This window comes from Bos javanicus, chromosome 19 (assembly GCF_032452875.1).
Source record: "Bos javanicus breed banteng chromosome 19, ARS-OSU_banteng_1.0, whole genome shotgun sequence".
NCBI classification, from domain to species: domain Eukaryota; kingdom Metazoa; phylum Chordata; class Mammalia; order Artiodactyla; family Bovidae; genus Bos; species Bos javanicus.
The window spans coordinates 16,167,802-16,189,051 of record NC_083886.1 but is presented as its reverse complement, the minus strand read 5'-3'; the positions used below and the strand labels follow the sequence as shown (position 1 = coordinate 16,189,051).

Sequence of the window (21,250 nt, the reverse complement as noted above, 5' to 3'; positions counted from 1 at the left end):
ATAAACAAATAAAAATGAAAGAAAAATAAAAGAGCAATCGGGTGATAAAAGCCATCTATCAGCTTTTCCCTAAGGAGAGGAAGAATCGGGACACACATCTAGTGCCTCAACTTTTCTGGCTACAACTTGAGGCACTGGCTTCCACCCTCCCTTAATCAGGGCACTGGTGGGACTTGGCTTACAAACACTAGGAACAAAGTGTTAGCGGCTTAAATGAGCACAACGCTTTGAGAGGCACCCAGAATGTCTGGCTGAACTACTTAGTGAATTCATCTCCTATTTGATGTCCGTCTGTGAAAACGGCTGCTTTATATAATGTGCAGAAACCAACACAGTCAAGAAAAGAGAAGAAATGGGATTATGCTCAAAATTAAAGAACAAAACACATCTCCAGAAACCTTTTCCTAATGAAGTAGAGCCAAGTGATTTACCCAACAGGGAATTCAAAATAATGACCTTAATGATATTTTCTTAGGTCAGGAAAGCAATGTTATGAACAAATTATTTAAAATAAATTTTAACAAGGTGGTGTGAAATCAATATATAAAATCAGTTGCATTTCTACACACTAGTGACAAATAAGAAAAAAATGTAACTTTTAAAGTAAAACATTGAGAATTCCCTGGTGGTACAGTGGTTTGGACTTTGTACCTCCATTCATTCCTGAGGGCACAAATTCAGTTCTGGGTCAGAGAACTAAGATTCCGCAAGCCAAGCAGTGCAGCCAAACAAAAAGGTAACATCAATTACAACAACAAAACATTTTAAAAACCTATGTTCAATTGTACAAAGACCAATTGATATAAATAACGCCACTATGCCACTTCTGAAATCTATATATTCAGTGTAACTGCAATCAAAATCTTTAAAGGGCTTTTTGAGGCACTTAAAACAGTTCTAAAATTTGTTTCATAGATTAAATGATTCAAATTGCCAAAACACTCTCAAAGAAAAAGAGTAATAGTAAGGAGCCCTGCCCTGCTAAGTACTTAGAACAATATTACAATATTAAGACAGTATAGTGTGTATAAGGACAGACAAATTGACCAAATGAACATAATATGGATTCTAGAAACAAAGCTATACATATACCTAGTAATATTGCTGGAGATGGCATGGCAAATTGGTGGGTGAAAATGGGAACTGTTCAGTAACTGGAGCTGGGTAATGTGGTTACTGGGCTTCCCTGGGGGCTCAGTGGTAAAGAATCTGCCTACCAAGCCAGGAGAACACAGGTTTGATCCCTAGGTTGGGAAGATCCCCCTAGAGAAGGAAATGGCAACCCACTCCAGTATTCTTGCCTAGGAAATCCCATGGACAGAGCAGCCTGGTGGGCTATAGTCCAGGGAGGTCGCAAAGAGTTAGATACAACTTAGTGAATGAAAACCAACAAAGCGGTTATCCACATGGAATAAAATGAAATACCACCCTTACATCACTACTGAGATAGACTGAGGCTTTAAATGTTAAACATAAAGTGCAAAACCCTAAAACTTTTAGAAGAAAATGAAAGGAAATATGGTTCTAACTTACTGGTTAGAGAGGATCTCATACACAAAGCAGAAAGAGCAGTGAAACAGAAATTTTAAATATTGGTAACTTGGACTATTTTGAATTAAGTCACAATCAGCAAAAGTATCAAGCTGCTGATAATCATCATATGCCTCAAGGAGTCAGGCATGACTGAAGTGACTTAGCAGCAGCAGCAGCCTCAAGAAAAGAGAAAACAAAAGCTACGAACTTGGAGAAGATTTCTGTAACCTGTAATACCTGTGATCAGAAGACGATCTGGATTCTAGAATCTCCTACATATCAACAGGAAAAAGACAAAAACCTAATAGCAAAATGGGCAACCGACAGAATAGGCATTTCATAGGCAATAAAATACAGACAGACAGTAAGTACACGAAGAGATGCTCAACCAAATTAACAACCAGGGAAATGCAGATGTAAGCAGATACTATTTTACATTTATTTGAGTGGGAAAAAGGAGGACGAAAAGAAAGATGAAGAGAAGCTGACAATTGGAGAAGATGTGCCATTTCTAACATGCTGGTGGGAGTAAAGTGACTCATCTACTCTGGAGAACAATCTGGCATTATCCTATTGCTTGGATACTCATATACTTCCTGACCTAGCAATTCTACTCCTGGGTGTGCACCCTAGAAAAACTTTCACAAATATGCGACAGAAGACTGAACAAAAATATTCAAGGTAACATTGTGTATACAGCAGAAAACAACAAACATGTTGCCCATAAGTAATAACAACAAAAACAGGTAAATCAGAGATTCTGAGTATTGTTGGTCTTTCTTCAATAATGGAATATAGCTGTGTATGAAGCTGGGTCTCAATATAGACTTCCTCCTGACATGATGGATTTCCTTTTTGTTTAAACTAAGTTGACTTGGGTTTCTCTTACTTCCAATGAAAGGAGCTCCTATTACACCAAGAAAAAGCCTAAAATATTACATTTTGATATAGTCCATGCTAAAAACACCAAAAGCATTCCCTGAATGCCAGAATATGCTTTAATGATAAGTTTCAAGACAGAGCTTATTTGAAGAGGAGATTTGAAAAGACATACAAGTCCAAAGAAACCCTAATTAAATTACCTCTAAAGTGATATCTCTGCTGCTGACTTTCTAAATTCTTACCTTTATCAACAGACCAATCATGGGGAATTGGTGATAACATACTTCGTTGAAAGTTCATCTCTTCAAACAACCTGGGAAAATCTTAAAAAACAAAACCACTTTCTTAATTTGTCACAACTAAATGCTTACTATATCAACTAAATGCTTTGTATATCTAAAGTCTGCTTAGAAATGACCCCATTTTCCCAATAGAAATGTTGTTAAATATTGTGGATAGGAGATCCAACCAGTCCATCCTAAAGGAGATCAGTCCTGGGTGTTAATTGGAGGGACTGATGTTGAAGCTGAAACTCCAATACTTTGGCCACCTGATGCGAAGAGCTGACTCATTGGAAAAGACCATGATGCTGGGAAAGATTGAAGGCAGGAGGAGAAGGGGATGACAGAGGATGAGATGGTTGGATGGCATCATCGATTCGGTGGACATGGGTTTGGGTGGACTCCGGGTGTTGGTGACGGACAGGGAGGCCTGGTGTGCTGTGGTTCATGGGGTCTCAAAGAGTCAGACACGACTGAGCAACTGAATTGAACTGAACTGATTGTGGATAGATTCCCAGGTCAGACATAAGTTATAGATTTATTCCTTGAGGCTACTGAAACATACTATGTTGAATATGAATAGGAAAGTGCATGAATAGTAATCGAATACATTACCATATAACTGGGCTCATTTTAAAAGCAATTAAAATTAGAAGACATGAGGGCTAGTGAAGGAGAGTCTAATTTTGGGCAGATTCTAAGAATGAGCCTTGCAATTTCAGAGATTTTTAAGTTGCTAGTGTTGGTCCAATTTCACTGGAGGCTTTTCTTTTCCAAAAATCAGATAAAATACCAACATTAGCCTTTTCTTATCAGTCCAATTTAGGGTTATATGTTAGTCCACAAATGGAAGAAACAGGAGAGGAAGAGGGAAGAGGTTTTAAGGGAAAGTGTAAAGAAAGATGAAAGAGCAAGTACATTAAAGAGGCAAGTGTTCCTGAGAGAAAGAAATGGTCAGTTACTGAAACTGAGCTCCAAAGGAAAAGGGAGAAGGAATTCACAGGCTTTCCTTGAAAGTGAGTAGATGTGATGGGGAAGAAAAATTACACCAGGTAGTGCTATGGAGAGAAGATAATGTACTTTTGTGTATGGAATAACTACCTTCTAAACAGGTAGAGATAGCTAACTATTGCATGTATCTACCAAAGATTAGTAAATTAGGTGTTGAAATCTGAGGACTATTGATCTTGCCCCCAATCTCAGAGAACAAAAATCCTTCGTGCTGCAGCCAAATGCACCATTATTTCTACCCCCCCTTCCTCACCTGGTTCAGGATCCATCATTAACTGCACCCACTCCTCCACGGACAGCTGCTTCACTTGATTGTCTTTCACATGCCAGGAATCCGGCTTTTTGGCAAACACTGCACAACAGAATGGCTCTATTTTGAGCATACAGACATATCCACAAAGACTTTCTTCGTCGTATACCTCAAGGAATTTGCATAAATAATTGATCTTCTTCTTCTCCATACAGAAGTGATAGACAGGCAACTCGCTGATGCATTTTTCTATTTCTCTTTCTATCTTGTCAAGGTCACTCTTCTCTGCTTTAAAGCCAATTACTTCTTGTTTTTTCTCACTTAAACCAATAAACAAATATCCCCCACGAGTATTTGCAAACGCTGAAACATATTGAGGGAGAATCTCTTTAATGCGTTGCAACAGCTTTTGTGTTGAGAAGTCTTTAATTTCCACATATGTGGATTCAGTGAAGGTGAGTTTTTCTCTATACCTGAGTTGCGTCCTATTAAAAAAATCAGAAGCCAAGGCTTTTGTGCTACTTTCTTCTGTTTCTTCTCGGCACCTCTTTGAAGATGATTTTGACGTTAAAGAAAATCTCTCTCTAGTTTCTACCCTGTCTTTGAGGAATTCCAGTGCCACGGTAGCATTCATGACATTTACAGAGGTTATATCTCTTTTGTACAAATTGGAACTCAAGGTGGCAATCTTCATCCCAGGGATTTTGGAGCTCCACGATTTGACAAAAATCAGAAAATATTTACCTTGTTTCATAAAGTCAAAGTATTTATGAACAATTGGAACCATATCGGCTAAAGAATGTTCTAAATCTAATCCTATTCCATCTTTTTCATAACTATAATCTTCATTCTCAATTTCAATCTTGCTTATTCCCCCTCCAGAATTCAGCAAAGTAATCACACATTTTGAGAGGCTTTCATTCTGCTTTTTTCTCAGTTGAGAATCTTTCATTTTTTTTCTATTCTTCTCCCCCAAAGTGACTTTTCCCACATCTAGAACCAGCTCCGGGTAGTTAGCGTCCAAAACAATACAGATGGTCATTTTCTCAGGAGCCATTCAATTTCCAAGCAGAGATTCTTTTCTGTAAAACAGACAGCCATTTAAAATAGGACCTGAACAGAAGAGATAGCAGATTCTGTATTGTGAGGCAAACCCAGCAAAATTCTTTCTTTTGCTTTATCCTATCTTTGGAGGGAATGATGCTAAAGCTGAAACTCCAGTACTTTGGCCACCTCATGTGAAGAGTTGACTCATTGGAAAAGACTCTAATGCTGGGAGGGATTGGGGGTAGGAGGAGAAGGGGATGACAGAGGATGAGATGGCTGGATGGCATCACTGTCTGGATGGACTTGAGTCTGAGTGAACTCCGGGAGTTGGTGATGGACAGGGAGGCCTGGCGTGCTTCGATTCATGGGGTCGCAAAGAGTCGGACACGACTGAGCGACTGATCTGATCTGATATCCCACTGGGGATACATACAAAGTATGTTTTTTTTTTTTTAACATATTTTGAACTAAGGTGATAATTTCCACTCCTCTAAAATTTTTCAATATTTTACCATAGTTTTATATGACCCTCTTCTAATTGTTTGAATCTCATTTTTATCTGTTTATATTATATCCTTTCTTTTTTTAAATATAAATTTATTTATTTTAATTGGAGGCTAATTACTTTACAATATTGTATTGGTTTTGCCGTACATCAACATGAATCTGCCACGGGTGTATACATGTTTGCCATCCTGAACCCCCCTCCTACCTCCCTCCCCATACCATTATATCCTTTCTAATTCCATATATGTATATATATATATATATATATATATATATATATATATATATAAATAAAACTTATTTCTCTCTTCTTTTCTTAAATAAGGCCCTGAGGAGAGCCTATCTATATTTCTGATCTCAGTGAACCAAGTTTTAGCTTTATATATTACATATATTTTAATTTTTAAAATGATTTCAACTTTATCTTAATTATCTTATTGAGGAATCCTTTGGGGACATTATAATTGGGAGTATAAAGACATCTAGCAATATACCACTGTTTTCTTTTTTTTAGTCCTGAAGAAACATTGCTTTACAATGTTGCCTCGGTGCAATATGCCATTTTAGTAATTTTTCCTTCCTGCAAGGATGAATCAGATTCACAAATTTTGGCCATTGATCTTAAGCAAGGTGGGTCAAGATTTTCTTTTTTTTTTTTTTTTTAAGATTTTCTATTTTCTATCCATTTTCTATCAGATATCACACAGCCACATATTTTCAATGAGGTAAAATTCTCATATACAAAAACGTCTGCTTTAGTATAACTATATACATAATCCATTAGCTCTGTTCCTTTAAGGCCTATTGGGATTACAGCTTTGCTATATGGCCTAGGGAGAAGACAATGGCACCCCACTCCAGTACTTTTGCCTGGAAAGTCCCATGGATGGAGGAGCCTGGTGGGCTATAAAGTCCATGGGGACGCTAGAGTCGGACGCGACTGGATGACTTCACTTTGACTTTTCACTTTTCACTTTCATGCGCTGGAGAAGGAAATGGCAACCCACTCCAGTGTTCTTGCCTGGAGAATCCCAGGGACGGGGAAGCCTGGTGGGCTGCCGTCTATGGGATCGCATGGAGTCGGACATGACTGAAGTGACTTAGCAGCAGCATATGGCCTAGAGACAACTGAGTGTAAAGTTTATCACAGGTAGGAGTCACTACACCGGGAAAGAATATAAAGGGTCCAAATACTCCTATCCATTGCTGGACCAGAATCCTGAGGAGGCTCAGCTGTAGGTTGTAGAGACCACCTCAGTCTCCATAAGCTTTTGATCATATGTAAATAACTATATGGATTGAACATTTGTGTGCCTCCAAAATTCATATGCTGAAACCCTGCCCTACCATGCTGAAGATATTAGAAAGTGGGGCCTTTGGGGGGTAATTAGGATCAGATGAGGTCATAAGGTTCGAGCACTCATGAATAAAATTAATGCCTTTATAAGAATCTCAAGACAGCTTGCTTCTCCTCTCTGCTCTTTACCATGTCATGAAAAGTCAGTAGTCTGCAACCAGAAGAGGACCCTCTTTTCAACCAGACTAGAACCTGACCACACTGGCACCTTGATCCTGGACTTCCCAGCCTCCAGAACTGTGAGAAATAAATTTCTGTTGCTTATAAGCCACCCAGTCTAGGATAATTCTGTTATAGCAGCCAGAACTGAGACATCGAAAATAACTCTGGGTCTGCTTTGGACATTAAAACTGTGGACATAGAAAATAACTCTCTGTGCTGTGTGCTGAGTCGCTCAGTTGTGTCCAACTCTTTGCGACCCCATGGACCCCAACCTCTGTCCATGGGGATTCTCCAGGCAAGAATACTGGAATGGGTTGCCATACCTTCCTCCAGGGAGGATCTTCCCAACCCAGGGATGGCACCCAGGTCTCTTGCATTGCAGGCAGATTCTTTACTGTTTGACTCACCAGGGAACCCATCAGGAAGTTTAGTGTGGTTGTTTTCAACCTACAGGTAATCAGGTGAGGGCTCCTACTCAGAACACCAAGAGGAAAGGTCTGGGGCTGGTTCCTGCCGTGGACTCTGAACCTCCGGGGTGCAGAGCACTCTTCATGCTCTGGAATGTCTTCCATGAAATTTTCTGAGCCCTCCCAGTGCCTGGGACCAGCCAGGGCCAGCAATATCATCCTGGAAGGTTGCCCAAGCCTGGACAACACTGTAAGGTTTCAGGTCCAACTTTCCTCCCTTTGCAGTTCTCAACGGCGTCTACCTAAGGAGCCCCGGGACTCACACTGACATGTCCTGGGACCTCATGACTGGATCCTGGTTCCAGAGAATATCCTGGAACTATAAATTGAATGTTTGTGTGCCCCTAAAATTCACATGTTGAAACCTAATCTCCAGTGTGATGATGTTTGGGGTGTGATGTGGTTAGGTCACAAGGGTGGTGCCTATGTTTTCCTCATTTCCTATTTTAATGCCTTCCTTTGTGTTTATTTTTTCCCCATAGTTTACCTTAGGGTTCACTCTTGGTGTTGAATTTCCTATGGGTTTGGACAAATGTACAATAATATGTATCCATCATTATACTATCATACAGAACGCTTTCACTGCCCCCAGAATCCTGTGTGCTCCGCCTGCTCTCGTCCCGGAACCCTCAATCCCTGACAACTACCGATCGTTTCACTGTCTTAGTTTTGCCATTCCCGTAATGTTGCATAATTGGAGTCATACAGTTAGTCCTTTCAATTGACTTCATTCACTTGATAATATGCATTTAAGGTTCTTCTGTGTCTTTTCATGGCTTGATAACTCACTTATTTTTTTAAAAAAAACTTTAAATTTTGTATTGGGGTACAGCCAATTAACAATGTTGTGATAGCTTCAGGTGAACAGCAAAGGGACTCAGCCATACACATACATGTATCTGTTCTCCCCTAAATTCCCCTCCCACCCAGGCTTACTTATTTTTAGCACTGAATAATATTCCATTGCCTGAATACACCACAGTTTATTTATCCATTCACCTACTGAAGGATGCTTTCCAGGTGGTGCTAGCGGTAAAGAACCTGCCTGCCAAAGCAGGAGACATGAAGAGACATGGGTTCGATCCCTTGGTCGGGAACATCTACTGGAGAAGGGAGTGGCAACCCACTCCAGTATTCTTGCCTGGAGAATCCCATGGACAGAGGAGCATAGTGGGTTATAGTCCATGGGGTCACAAAGAGTCAGACACGACTGAAGCGACTGAGCACTGAAGGGTATCTTAATTGCTTCCCAGTTTGGGCAGTTATGAATAGGTTTGCTAAATCATCTATGTGCAGGTTTTTGTGGAGACATAAAACTTAATTTCCTTTGGAAAAATACCAAGGATCAAAATTGCTGGATTATACAGTAAGAGTATGTTTAGTTTTGTAAGAAATTGCCAAGCTGTCTTCCAAAGTAGCTGTGCCATTTTACATTCCCATCAGCAATGAATATGAGTTCCTGTTATTTCACATCCTTGCCAACATTTGGTGTTCTCTGTGTTGCGGATTTTAGCCATTCTAACAGATAAGTGGTAGAATCTTGTTTTAATTTGCATTTCCCTGATGACATATGGTGTGGATCATCTTTTCATATGCCTATCTGCCATCTGTATATCTTCTTTGCTGAATGCTTGTTAAGATTTTTTAGCTCATTTTTAAAAATAGTTATTTTCTTATTGTTGAATTTTAAGAGTTCTTTGCATATTTTGGATAACAATACAATAACTATGTCTCTTGGAAGTATTTTTTCTTAGTCTGTGCCTTGTCTTATTCTCTTGACATTTTCTTTTCAGAGCAGAAATTTTTTAATGTTAATGAAGTCCAATTTATCAATTCTTTACTTCATGGACCATGCCCTTGGTGTTGTATCTAAAAAGTCACCGTCAGCCAAGGTCACTGAGGTTTTCTCCTAGATTATTTTCTAGGCGTTTTATCATTTTGAATTCTACATTTGTTAATACATCCCATGATCCACTTTGAGTTAATGTTTGTGAAGTGTATAAGGTTACCGTGTCTACATGCCTTTTTTTTTTTAATTTCCCATGTGGATGTTCAGTAGTTCTACCACCATTTGTTGAAAAGACTATGTTTACTCCATTGTATTGCCTTTGCTCTTCTGTCAAAGATCAGCTGGCCATATTGATGCACATCTATTTCTGAGTTCTCTATTCTGTTTCATTGATCTCTTTCTATTCTTTCATCAGTACCATGCTGCCTGAACCAGTGTAGTTTTATTGAAGTTAAAGTACTTTCTTGAAGTTGGGGAGTATCAGTCCTCCAACTTTGTTCTTCTCCTTTAATATTGTGTTGACTATTTGAGGTTCTGTTTTTCTCTCCATATAAACTATAGAATCAGTTTTTTGGTATCCACAAAGTAACTTGCTGGGATTTTGATTGGGGTTGCATTGAATCTTATAGATCAAGTTGGGAAGAACCGAGATTGTGACAATATGAAACCTATTCACAGATATGGAATCTCTATTTAGCTCTACTTTGATTTCTTGCATCACTGTTGTGTGGTTTCCCTTACGTATCTTTTACATATTTTTAACGATTTATACCTAAGTATTTCATTTTGGGTGGTGCTAATGTAGGTGGTATTGTGTTTTTAATTTCAAATTCCACTGTTCATTGCAAATATATAAGAAAATGACTGATGTTTGTATATTAACCTTGTATCCTGAAAACCTGCTATAACTGTTTATAGTTTCAGTAGTTTTTATTATTTATTCTTTCAATTTTATACATAAATGATTGTCATCTGTGAACAGGTACAACTTTATTTCTTCTTCCCAATCTGTATAATTTTATTCTTTCTTTTTTTATTATTTTAGTAAGGACATCCAATATAATGTTGAAAAAAAGTAGTGAGAGGGGATATCTTTACCTCAACTTAATTTTGGTGGGAAAATTTCAAATTTCTCACCATTAAGTAGGGTGTTAGCTGTAGGTTTTTTTGTAGGTCTTCTTTATCAATTTGAGGAAATTCCCCTCTATTCCTAGCTTGCAGAGAGTTTTTTAATCATAAATGGGTGTTGGGACTTTTTTTTAACTATGTGTCTCAAACCCAGAGGATTTGATGAAGAGTTTATTTTTTAATACTGTTATTTATTTTTGGCTGTGCTGGGTCTTCATTGCTGTGTGGGCATTTCTCTAGTTGCGGCGAGCGGGGGCTACTCTTTAGTTGCAGGGTGCATGTTTCTCATTGCAATGGCTTCTCTTGTTGCAGAGCACGGGTCCTAGGGCACTCAGGCTTCAGTACTTGCAGCTCCCAGCCTCTAGAGCACAGGCGCAATAGTCGTGGTGCATGGGCTTAGTTGCTCTGCAGCATGTGGGATCTTCCCAATCAGGGATCGAACCTGTGTCTCTTGCATTGGCAGGCAAATTCTTCACCACTGGGAGCCACCAGGGAAACCTTATATATAACATTTTAAAATGATGACAATCTGTCTTAAATTCATTCCAATTTAACTTCAGTCAAATAGAAAAACTCTACCTCTTTATAACTCCTCCCTCCCTCACTTTATGTTACTGATGTCACAAACTGTATCTTTATATACTATGTACTGATAACCTAGATTTATATTACTTATGCATTTTTCTTTTAAATTCTGTAGAAAATAAAAAGTTACAAACCAAAATTATAATAATACTTTTGTAGTATTTGTCTACATATTTTCTTTTACCAATAACTGTTATTAGAATTACTGTCTGACATCCTTGCTCTTTAACTTGAAGAATTCCCTTCAGCATTCCCTTTATGGCCAGTGTAGTGGAAACAAATTCCTCTAGCTTTTGTTTGGGACTATCTTAATTTCTCCTTTATTTTTAAAAGACAGTTTTTCCAGAGATAGAATTTTCAGTTGACGGTGTTTTTTTTTGTTTGTTTGTTTTTTTTTTAACATTTTAAATATATATCATCCCACTGCCTTCTAGCCTCCGAGGTTTTCTGCTGAGAAACTAGCTATTAATCTTACTGTAGATCCCTTGTGATATGAAAAGTTGCTTCTTTCTTGCTACTTTCAAGATTCACTTTGCCTTTGATAGCTTGATCATAAGATGTCTTGGTGTGAATCTCTTTGGGTTTATCCTACTTGGGAGTTTATTGTGTGAGTTTCTTCTGTAGATTCACATATTTCATCAAATTTAGGAAGTTTTCAGTCATTATTTATTCAAATAATCTCTCTTCTCCTTCTGGACTCCCATAATGTGTATTGCTCTGTGTCATAATATCCCACAAATCCCCAAAGCTTTGTTTGCTTCTTTTCATTCTTTTCTTTCTGCTCTTCGACCTGGATAATCTCAATTGTCCTGTCTTAAAATTCATTGATTTTTTTTTACGCCTTCTCAAGTCTACTGTTGAATTCCTCTACTTTTTAAATTCAGTTATTGTATTTTTCAGCTCCAGATTTGTCTTCTTTTTTTTTTATTTAAAAATTTTTTGCTTTAAATTTTTAAAAAATTTTTATTTTATTTTTTAACTTTACAATATTGTATTGGTTTTGCCATATATCAAAATGAATCCACCACAGGTATACATGTGTTCCCCATCCCGAACCCTCCTCCCTCCTCCCTCCCCATACCATCTCTCTGAGTCGTCCCAGTGTACCAGCCCCAAGCATCCAGTATCGTGCATCGAACCTGGACTGGCGACTCATTTCATATATTATATTATACATGTTTCAATGCCATTCTCCCAAATCATCCCACCCTCTCCCTCTCCCACAGAGTCCAAAAGACTGATCTATACATCAGTGTCTCTTTTGCTGTCTCGTACACAGGGTTATTGTTACCATCTTTCTAAATTCCATATATATGCGCTAGTATACTGTATTGGTGTTTTTCTTTCTGGCTTACTTCACTCTGTATAATAGGCTCCAGTTTCATCCACCTCATTAGAACTGATTCAGATGTATTCTTTTTAATGGCTGAGTAATACTCCATTGTGTATATGTACCACAGCTTTCTTATCCATTCATCTACTTTGACAAAGGAGGCAAGAATATACAATGGATTAAAGACAATCTCTTTAACAAGTGGTGCTGGGAAAACTGGTCAACCACTTGTAAAAGAATGAAACTAGAGCACTTTCTAACACCATATACAAAAATAAACTCAAAATGGATTAAAGATCTAAACGTAAGGCTAGAAACTATAAAACTCCTAGAGGAGAACATAGGCAAAACACTCTCCGACATACATCACAGCAGGATCCTCTATGATCCACCTCCCAGAATATTGGAAATAAAAGCAAAAATAAACAAATGGGACCTAATTAAACTTAAAAGCTTCTGCACAACAAAGGAAATTATAAGCAAGGTGAAAAGACAGCCTTCCGAATGGGAGAAAATAATAGCAAATGAAGCAACTGACAAACAACTAATCTCAAAAATTGTCTTCTTTTTATAATTTCTATTATTTTTGTTGATATTCCTACTTTGTAAATATGCTGTTTGCCTGATTTATTTAGTTCTTTGTCCATTTTTTCCTTTAGCTCTTTGAGCATACTTAATCTAGTTGTTTTAAAGCCTTCATCTAGTATGTCTAATATCTGAGTTTCCTCAGGGAAAAGTTCTGCCAATCTACCTTCTTATTTTGCATGGGCCATGTTTTCCTGTTTCTCTGTATGCCTTACAAGTTTTTGTTGAAAATCAGATATCTGAAAAAACAGCCCCCTCTCCCAGTCTTTGCAGACTGCCTCTGTGCCAGGGCAGTCTTTCACTGATTAGCTGAGCATGGTCTGAGCATAGTGAGTCTGTCTCCCATGAGAGGTTAAGAAATTCTCAGGTCTTTTACTGATCACAAGTCCTACCTGAGCTTTATTCAATTTCTCCTTATACATAGTTGCTTTGCAATACCTTCATTTCCCCAAAATCCCACCCCAGCTCCTTCTCCAGGCTTTAGATGGTTATTGTATGTCTTCAACTGTAATTTTTCGTCCTAGACATCTGTATGTTTATAATCTCCTTGAAGATTTCACAAAGAGTGGCTGCCACTTTTTCCCACCTGGGGTCTGAATGAGGCGATATGGACACCATCCCTCAGGCAGTCTTTAACACAGGTTATAATATCACAAGTAAGGCCTGTTCTGGCACCACCATGTCAAGGAGGGAAGTGGGAACTGAGTTGCTACCTCATCCATACCAAGATCTTGCCAAGCCAGGGAGAGTTTGAGCCAAGGGCAAGCAAAAATGTCATGCAATTTCCTACAGTTTTGAATGTTGTGTTTTCTTGATATATCCACTTGACTACCTTTGACCACTTACTATTGTTCAGTTCAGTTCAGTTCAGTCACTCAGTCATGTCTGACTCTTTGCGACCCCATGAACCGCAGCACACCAGGCCTCCCTGTTCATCACCAACTCCCAGAGTCCACCCAAACCCATGTCCATTGAGTTGGTGATGCCATCCAACCATCTCATCCTCTGTCATCCCCTTCTCTTCCTGCCTTCAATCTTTCCCAGCATCAGGGTCTTTTCCAATGAGTCAGTTCTTCATATCAGGTGGCCAAGGTACTGGAGTTTCAGCTTCAGCATCAGTCCTTCCGATGAACACCCAGGACTGATCTCCTTTAGGATGGACTGGTTGGATCTCCCTGCACTCCAAGGGACTCTCAAGAGTCTTCTCCAACACCACAGTTCAAAAGCATCAATTCTTCTGCACTCAGCTTTCTTTATAGTCCAACTCTCACATCCATACATGACCACTGGGAAAACCATAGCCTTGACTAGATGGACCTTTGTTGGCAAAGTAATGTCTCTGCTTTTTAATATGCTGTCTAGGCTGGTCATAACTTTCCTTCCAAGGAGTAAGCATCTTTTAATTTCATGGCTGCAATCACCATCTGCAGTGATTTTGGAGCCCAGACTATTGAGTCATCTGGTTTCTTGGTTTTTTTATTTTTTCCTATGTTTTCATGGGGAGTCAAAGCTTCCTTATCCACCTTTTTGCTGACATCATTCCTGTAATCATTTCTTTAAAAAAAAATTACTTATTCTATTTATTTGGCCATGCCAGATCTTAGTTGCAGCATGTGGCATCTTCCTTGTGGCATGTGGGATCTTTCAATTGTGGCATGCAAACTCTTAGTTGCAGCATGTGAGATTTTAGTTCCCTGACCAAGGATCACACCTAGGCCCCCTGCATTGGGAACACCGAGTCTCAGTTACTGGACAATCAGGGAAGTCTTTCCTCCTGCTATCATTTCTTAATACTGAATCTGACTTGAAATATTTTGTTTAAGATTTGTATTTATGATCATGAATGAGATTGTCCAAAAATTGTCCTTTCTCATATTATTGTTGACAGATGTTGGTGTCAAGGTTATAGTTCAGTTCAGTTGCTCAGTCATGTCTGACTCTTTGTGACCCCATGGACTGCAGCATGCTAGGGTTTCCTGTCCATCACCAACTCCTGGAGCTTGCTCAAACTCATGACCATTGAGTCAGTGATGCCATCCAATGATCTCATCCTCTGTTCCCTTCTCCTCCTGCCGTCTATCTTTCCCAGAATCAGGGTCTTTTCCAATGAGGCAGTTCTTCGCATCAGGTGGCCAAAGTATTGGAATTTTAACTTCAGCACCCATCCTTCCAATGAATATTCAGGATTGATTTCCTTTAGGATTGTCTGGTTTGATCTCCTTGCAGTCCAAGGGACTCTCAAGAGGTGTCTCCAACACCACAGTTCGTAAACATCAGTTCTTCAGTGCTCAGCTTTGTTTATGGTCCAACTGTAATATCCATACATGACTACTGGAAAAAATCATAGTTTTGACTATATGGACCACTGTCAATAAAATAATGTCTCTGCTTTTTAATATGCTGTCTGGGTTTGTTATAGCTTTTCTTCCAACAAGCAAGCATCTTTTAATTTTATGGCTGCAGTCACCATTTGCAGTGATTTTGGAGCCCAAGAAAATAAAGTCTGTCACTGTTTGCATTGTTTCCCCGTCTATTTGCCATGAAGTGATCGGACTGGATGCCAAGATATTGGTTTTTTGAATGTTGAGTTTTAAGCCAGCTTTTTCACTCCCCTCTTTCACTTTCTTCAAGAGGCTCTTTAATTCTTCTCTTTCTGCCGTAAGGGTGGTGTCATTTGCGTACCTGAGGTTGTTGATATTTCTCCCAGCAATCTTGATTCCAGCTTGTGCTTCATCCAGCCCAGCGTTTCTCATGATGTACTCTGCATGTAAGTTAAATAAGCAGGGTGACAATATACAGCCTTGACATACTCCTTTCCCAATTTGGAATCAGTTCATTGTTTCATGTCTGGTTCCAACTGTTGCTTCTTGACATGCATACAGATTTCTCAGGAGGCAGGTGTGGTGGTCTGATATTCCCAACTCTTGAAGAATTTTCCACAATTTGTTGTGATCCACACGGTCAAAGGTTTTGGCATAGTCAATAAAGCAGAAGTGGATGTTTTTCTGGAACTCTCTTGCTTTATCTATGATCCAACAGATGTTGGCAATTTCTCTGGTTCCTCTGCCTTTTCTAAATCCAGCTTGAACATCTGGAAGTTCTTGGTTCGCATACTTTTGAAGCCTCACTGGGAGAATTTTGAGCATTACGTTGCTAGTGTGTGAGATGAGTGCAATTTTGTGGTAGTTTGAACATTCTTTGGCATTGCCTTTCTTAGGGATTGGAATGAAAATTGATCTTTTCCAGTCCTGTGGCCACAGCTGAGTTTTCCAACTTTGCTGGCATATTGAGTGCAGTATTTTAACAGCATCATCTTTTAGTATTTGAAATAGCTCGGCTGGAATTTCATCACCTCCACTAACTTTGTTCATAGGGATGCTTCCTAAAGACCCACTTGACTCTGTATTCCAGGATGTCTGGCTCTAGGTAGTGATCACATCATCGTGGTTTTCTGGGTCATTAAGATCTTTTTTGAATAGTTATAGTAGCTACATAATATAAATTAGAGATGTAAGCTGTTTTTCTGTTCTTTTAACGCTTTACCCAATATGATGAGCTTTTTCCAATGGAAGAGTTTGTACAGTCTGGTCCATACTAAACTTGACAAACAGTTTTGAATCTTGTTTTTCCAGTGTAATAATATGTTATATATAATCATTTTTGTAAAATAATGATTAGCTATTTTTAAAAACCTTACTAACTGCTTCATTACTTCATATATATTATTAGCAAAGTATTATTTATTTTTCTACAGCTGGGAATGGAAATTGCTTTTTTAAAGATATTTTTTGGGGGTGGATGTGGAACATTTTTAAAGTCTTTATTGAATTTGTTACAATATTGCTTCTGTTTTATGTTTTGCTTTTTTTGGCCACGAGGCATGTTGTATCTTAGCTCTCCAACCAGAAATTGAACCTGCACCCCCTGCATTGAAAGGCAAAGTCTTAACCACTGGACCACTAAGGAAGTACCTTGAAGTTGCTTTTAATTGTTCAATAAATTATACTAGGATCATAGATCAGTTATACTGAGGCTTGGATAGGCTAATTACATCTTCTACTTTGCAGTGAGTCTAAGAGTCTCCTGACAAAGTAATTCAGTTCAGTATACAAATATGGTTCAAACGTATGTAAAGACTTTTTAGGATGGGGAATGGAGACCAGAACAGAAAATCAGCAATTTCTCTTCTGTGGTAGAAATGGAGGAAATGGAGGATTTTTCCCTAGGGGAAAAATCATGTTAAGTGAAGAAAGTGTCTAGATCTGTGGAAATAAAGGTTGGCTCTAAAACATGAGGTTACACTTGGTCTTAGGTGCATAAATAAGTGAAAATTATAAAACTCTATGTAAGTAGATGAAGTATATACAGACACAGAGATTTCTAAAAGTTGAATCAGTAGATCCAGTGATGAAATATTTCAAGATCTAAATATATACTGTCAAATGGTTTCCTGAAGAATGGTATAAGATTTTTTTTTTTTTTTTAGTGAAAAAATATAGTGTTTATTAGGAGGAAAATAAACAGGCACATGCATGGGCAGACAGACTCAGAGAGAGTCACACCCTCATGGTAGTCTGAATCACTTATATGGAGATCTTTTTGTGTGAATAAGGTGTGAAAGAAAGGCATAGTGGAGGGTTCTACATGGGACAGAGAGATTGAAAGACCCTTTGGGCTCCTGCACTGTCAGAAATCGTGTTTCCACCAGGCCCCAGTAGACAGCGTCAGCTGTCACTCAAGCATTATTTGAACCTGCATGACCTGGGGGATCCTTAAGTTGAGGGTGGCCCTTGTCACTCAATTTGAGGGGACCCATAAGGCAGTGAGCAGACTGAGTTTATGCTCTGCATGTCTTGAATAGAAAGCAAAGCAGAAAGCAAGAGGAAAAGGACAAGAGCAAAAGTCAGGGGCCTCAAGCTGCAGCTGGGCGAAGGCTGCAGTTTACCTTGAATTCCTGGGTTTCTGCACCAAATATGATCTCGGGTGGCCTCGGCCTACAGCAGCTTTAAGCAGGATTTCAGTTCCCAGCCAGAGACTGAAGTCACGCCATGGCAATGACAGCACTGAAACCCAGCCACTAGACCACCAGGGACCAGTGGCTAGTGACAAGGCCCTGGCCCATCAGCTATGAATAAATGAATTTCCAAGAGAAATGGGAAGTAGTGAAACAAGTAAAGCATTTATATGGGGCAAAAGAGCGCATGGGAATAGGCACATACAGACAGACTCAGAGACAGAGAGTTGTCCAGATTTTTCTTTAGCAACTTCATCTCCGGGATGATTACTGGGCTCTGCCCTGTACCTTTTGGAGGGAGAAGGCTGTGGTTCCAAGTCTACTGGAAGGCAGCACCATTTCCTCAGGGTTGTCCCAAAACTCAGAGCTGAAGCAGATGGCTTTCTAAGAGCTGAGGACCCAGTAATCCATTCAAATAGGACTCCTCGGCCCAGGTGCCAAGAAGAAAAGCTTTTGAACATGACCCTGAAGGAAGGAGTGAGTGAAAGTGAAAGTCACTCAGTCGTGTCTGACTCTGCCACCCCATGGACTATACAGTCCATGGAATTCTCCAGGCCAGAATACTGGAGTGGGCAGCCCTTCCCTTCTCCAGGAGATCTTCCCAACCCAGGGATCGAACCCAGGTCTCCCACATTGCAGATGGATTCTTCACCAGCTGAGCTACTGGGGAAGCCCTGAGGAAGGAACATTTCCCCCAAAGAGACACTAACAGAGTAAATATCCTCTCTTGGTAGATAAACAACGATAAAGCCAGCTAAACAAAGTCATTTAATTATAACCCTTAGGGAGGCGGTCCTAAGATGGCAGAGGAGTAGGATGGGGAGACCACTTTCTCCCCCACAAATTCATCAAAAGAATATTTAAACGCTGAGTAAATTCCACAGAACAACTTCTGAATGCCGGCAGAGGACATCAGGCACCCAGAAAAGCAGCCCATTGTCTTTGAAAAGAGGTAGGAAAAAATATAAAAGACAAAAAAAGAGACAAAATAGGTAGGGATGGAGCTCTGTCCCGGGAAGGGAGTCTTAAAAAGAGAGAAGTTTCCAAACACCAGGAAACACTCACTGCTGAGTCTGTGGCGAGACTTGGAAGCACAGAGGGCAACATAACAGGGAGGAAAAATAAATAAATAATTAAAACTCACAGATTACGAGCCCAGCGGTAACTCCCCCAGTGGAGAAGCAGTGCAGACGCCTGCATCCGCCACTAGCAGGTGGGGGCTGGGCAGAGAGGTGTGGGCTGCATTGGTTAGAGTAAGGATCGGGCCTGAATGCCCCAAGGGTAATCAGAGCCAACTAACTTGGGCTAGCAAACCAGACTGTGGGATAGATACCACGTGAAAAGCTCTAACCTAAGACACTGCCAGGACCACACAGAGAACAAAGGACTGAACAGAGATAGCCGGCTGCAGACCATCCCCTCCGGTGACAGGCAGCCAGAGCCAGAAGGGGGCAATCGCAGCCCCAGAGAGACATTATCTATAAAACTGCAAGCAGGCTTCTTTGCTAACTAAGACTTCTTGAGATTCTGGACAGTTGTTATCCACCTGAGAAGGTGCGCCAGTTGTACACCCAGAAAACCAAGCAGCAGGGACGGGAGAGGCGATAAGTCACAGCGACTGCGCTCGCCAAACACCTCATCACCTGAGCTGCTCGGACCTGGGAAGGGCACAAAACGCAGGCCAAACGGAGTCTGTGCCTCTGAGGACTACCCAAGTGCCTGAACCTGAGCGGCTTAGACCTGGGAGGTGCATGCAACCCAGGGCTGGCCTTGGACAGTTCCCGGCGGAGCAACCTAGATAGAGCCTGAGCTGTGTGGGCAGAGAGGGCACACGTGCCGTGAGCCGGGGCAGGCCCAGTGTGGCCAAGACACTGTGAGCACACGCCAGTGTTATTTGTTTGCAGCGTCCCTCCCTCCCCACAGTGCCACTGAACAAGTGAGCCTTAAAAAAGTGTCTACCACTGCCCTCCTTGTGTCAGGGCAGAAATCAGACACTGAAGAGACCAGCAAACAGAAGAAGCTAAAACAGAGGGAACCGCCTTGGAAGTGACAGGTGCAATAGATTAAAACCCTGTAGTTAGTACCGACTACATAGGAAGGGGCCTATAGATCTTGAGAAATATAAGCCGGACCAAGGAACTATCCAAAAATGAACTGACCCCACAGTGCCTACAACAACACCAGAGAAAGTCCTAGATATATTTTTACTATCATTTTTTTAAACTTTTTAAAATTTTTAAGTCCTCTATTACTCCTTTAATTTTCATTTTTATAACCTATTACTTTAAAAAAAAAAGACCCTATTTTTTAAAGCAAACTTCATATATATATATTTTTAATAATTTTTGTGACTTGGTTTTTTTTTTCCTTCTTCTTCTTCTTCTTTTCTTTAATATTGTATTTTTGAAAATCCAGTCTCTACTCCAGATTTTTAATCTTTGCTTTTTGGTATTTGTTATCAATTTTGTACCTTTAAGAACCCAATCTTCAGTACACATTTTTACTTGGGAGTGAGATTACTGGCTTCATTGCTCTCTCCTCCTTTGGATTCTCCTTTTTCTCCACCAGGTCACCTCTGTCTCCTCCCTCCCCCTTCTCTTCTCTACCCAACTCTGTGAATCTCTGTGTGTTCCAGACGGTGGAGAACACTTCAGTTCAGTTCAGTTCAGTTGCTCAGTTGTGTCTGACTTTTTGCGACCCCATGAATCACAGCACACCAGGCCTTCCTGTCCATCACCAACTCCCAGAGTTCACTCAGACTCACATCCATCGAGTCAGTGATGTCATCCAGCCATCTCATCCTCTGTTGTCCCCTTCTCCTCCTGTCCCCAATCCCTCCCAGCATCAGACTCTTTTCCAGTGAGTCAACTCTTCACATGAGGTGGCCAAAGTACTGGAGTTTCAGCTTTAGCATCATTCCTTCCAAAGAAATCCCAGGGCTGATCTCCTTCAGAATGGACTGGTTGGATCTTCTTGCAGTCCAAGGGACTCTCAAGAGTCTTCTCCAACACCACAGTTCAAAAGCATCAATTCTTCGGCACTCAGCCTTCTTCACAGTCCAACTCTCACATCCACACATGACCACTGGAAAAACCATAGCCTTGACTAGATGGACCTTTGTTGGCAAAGTAATGTCTCTGCTTTTCAACATGCTATCTAGGTTGGTCATAACTTTCCTTCCAAGGAGTAAGCATCTTTTAATTTCATGGCTGCAGTCACCATCTGCAGTGATTTTGGAGCCCCCAAAAATAAAGTCTGACACAGTTTCCACTGTTTCCCCATCTATTTCCCATGAAGTGGTGGGACCAGATGCCATGAT

At 40.1% G+C, this 21,250-nt stretch overlaps 1 protein-coding gene across 2 annotated transcripts in view; it reads right to left on the bottom strand.

Annotated features, from left to right (window-relative positions):
- Window positions 1-21,250, bottom strand: part of SLFN12 (schlafen family member 12) — a 34,210-nt gene that overhangs the window by 2,946 nt on the left and 10,014 nt on the right. Inside the window, exons 2-3 of one of the 2 annotated variants that reach the window (XM_061390363.1) lie at window positions 3,961-5,039; window positions 2,658-2,738 (exon numbers count right to left, since the gene is read on the bottom strand). In XM_061390363.1, the coding sequence (XP_061246347.1) occupies window positions 2,658-2,738; window positions 3,961-5,014 (1,135 nt within the window). In that variant the 5' untranslated portion in view covers window positions 5,015-5,039. The remainder of the gene's footprint in view (window positions 1-2,657; window positions 2,739-3,960; window positions 5,040-21,250) is intronic. The other variant, XM_061390364.1, reaches the window with a different exon arrangement.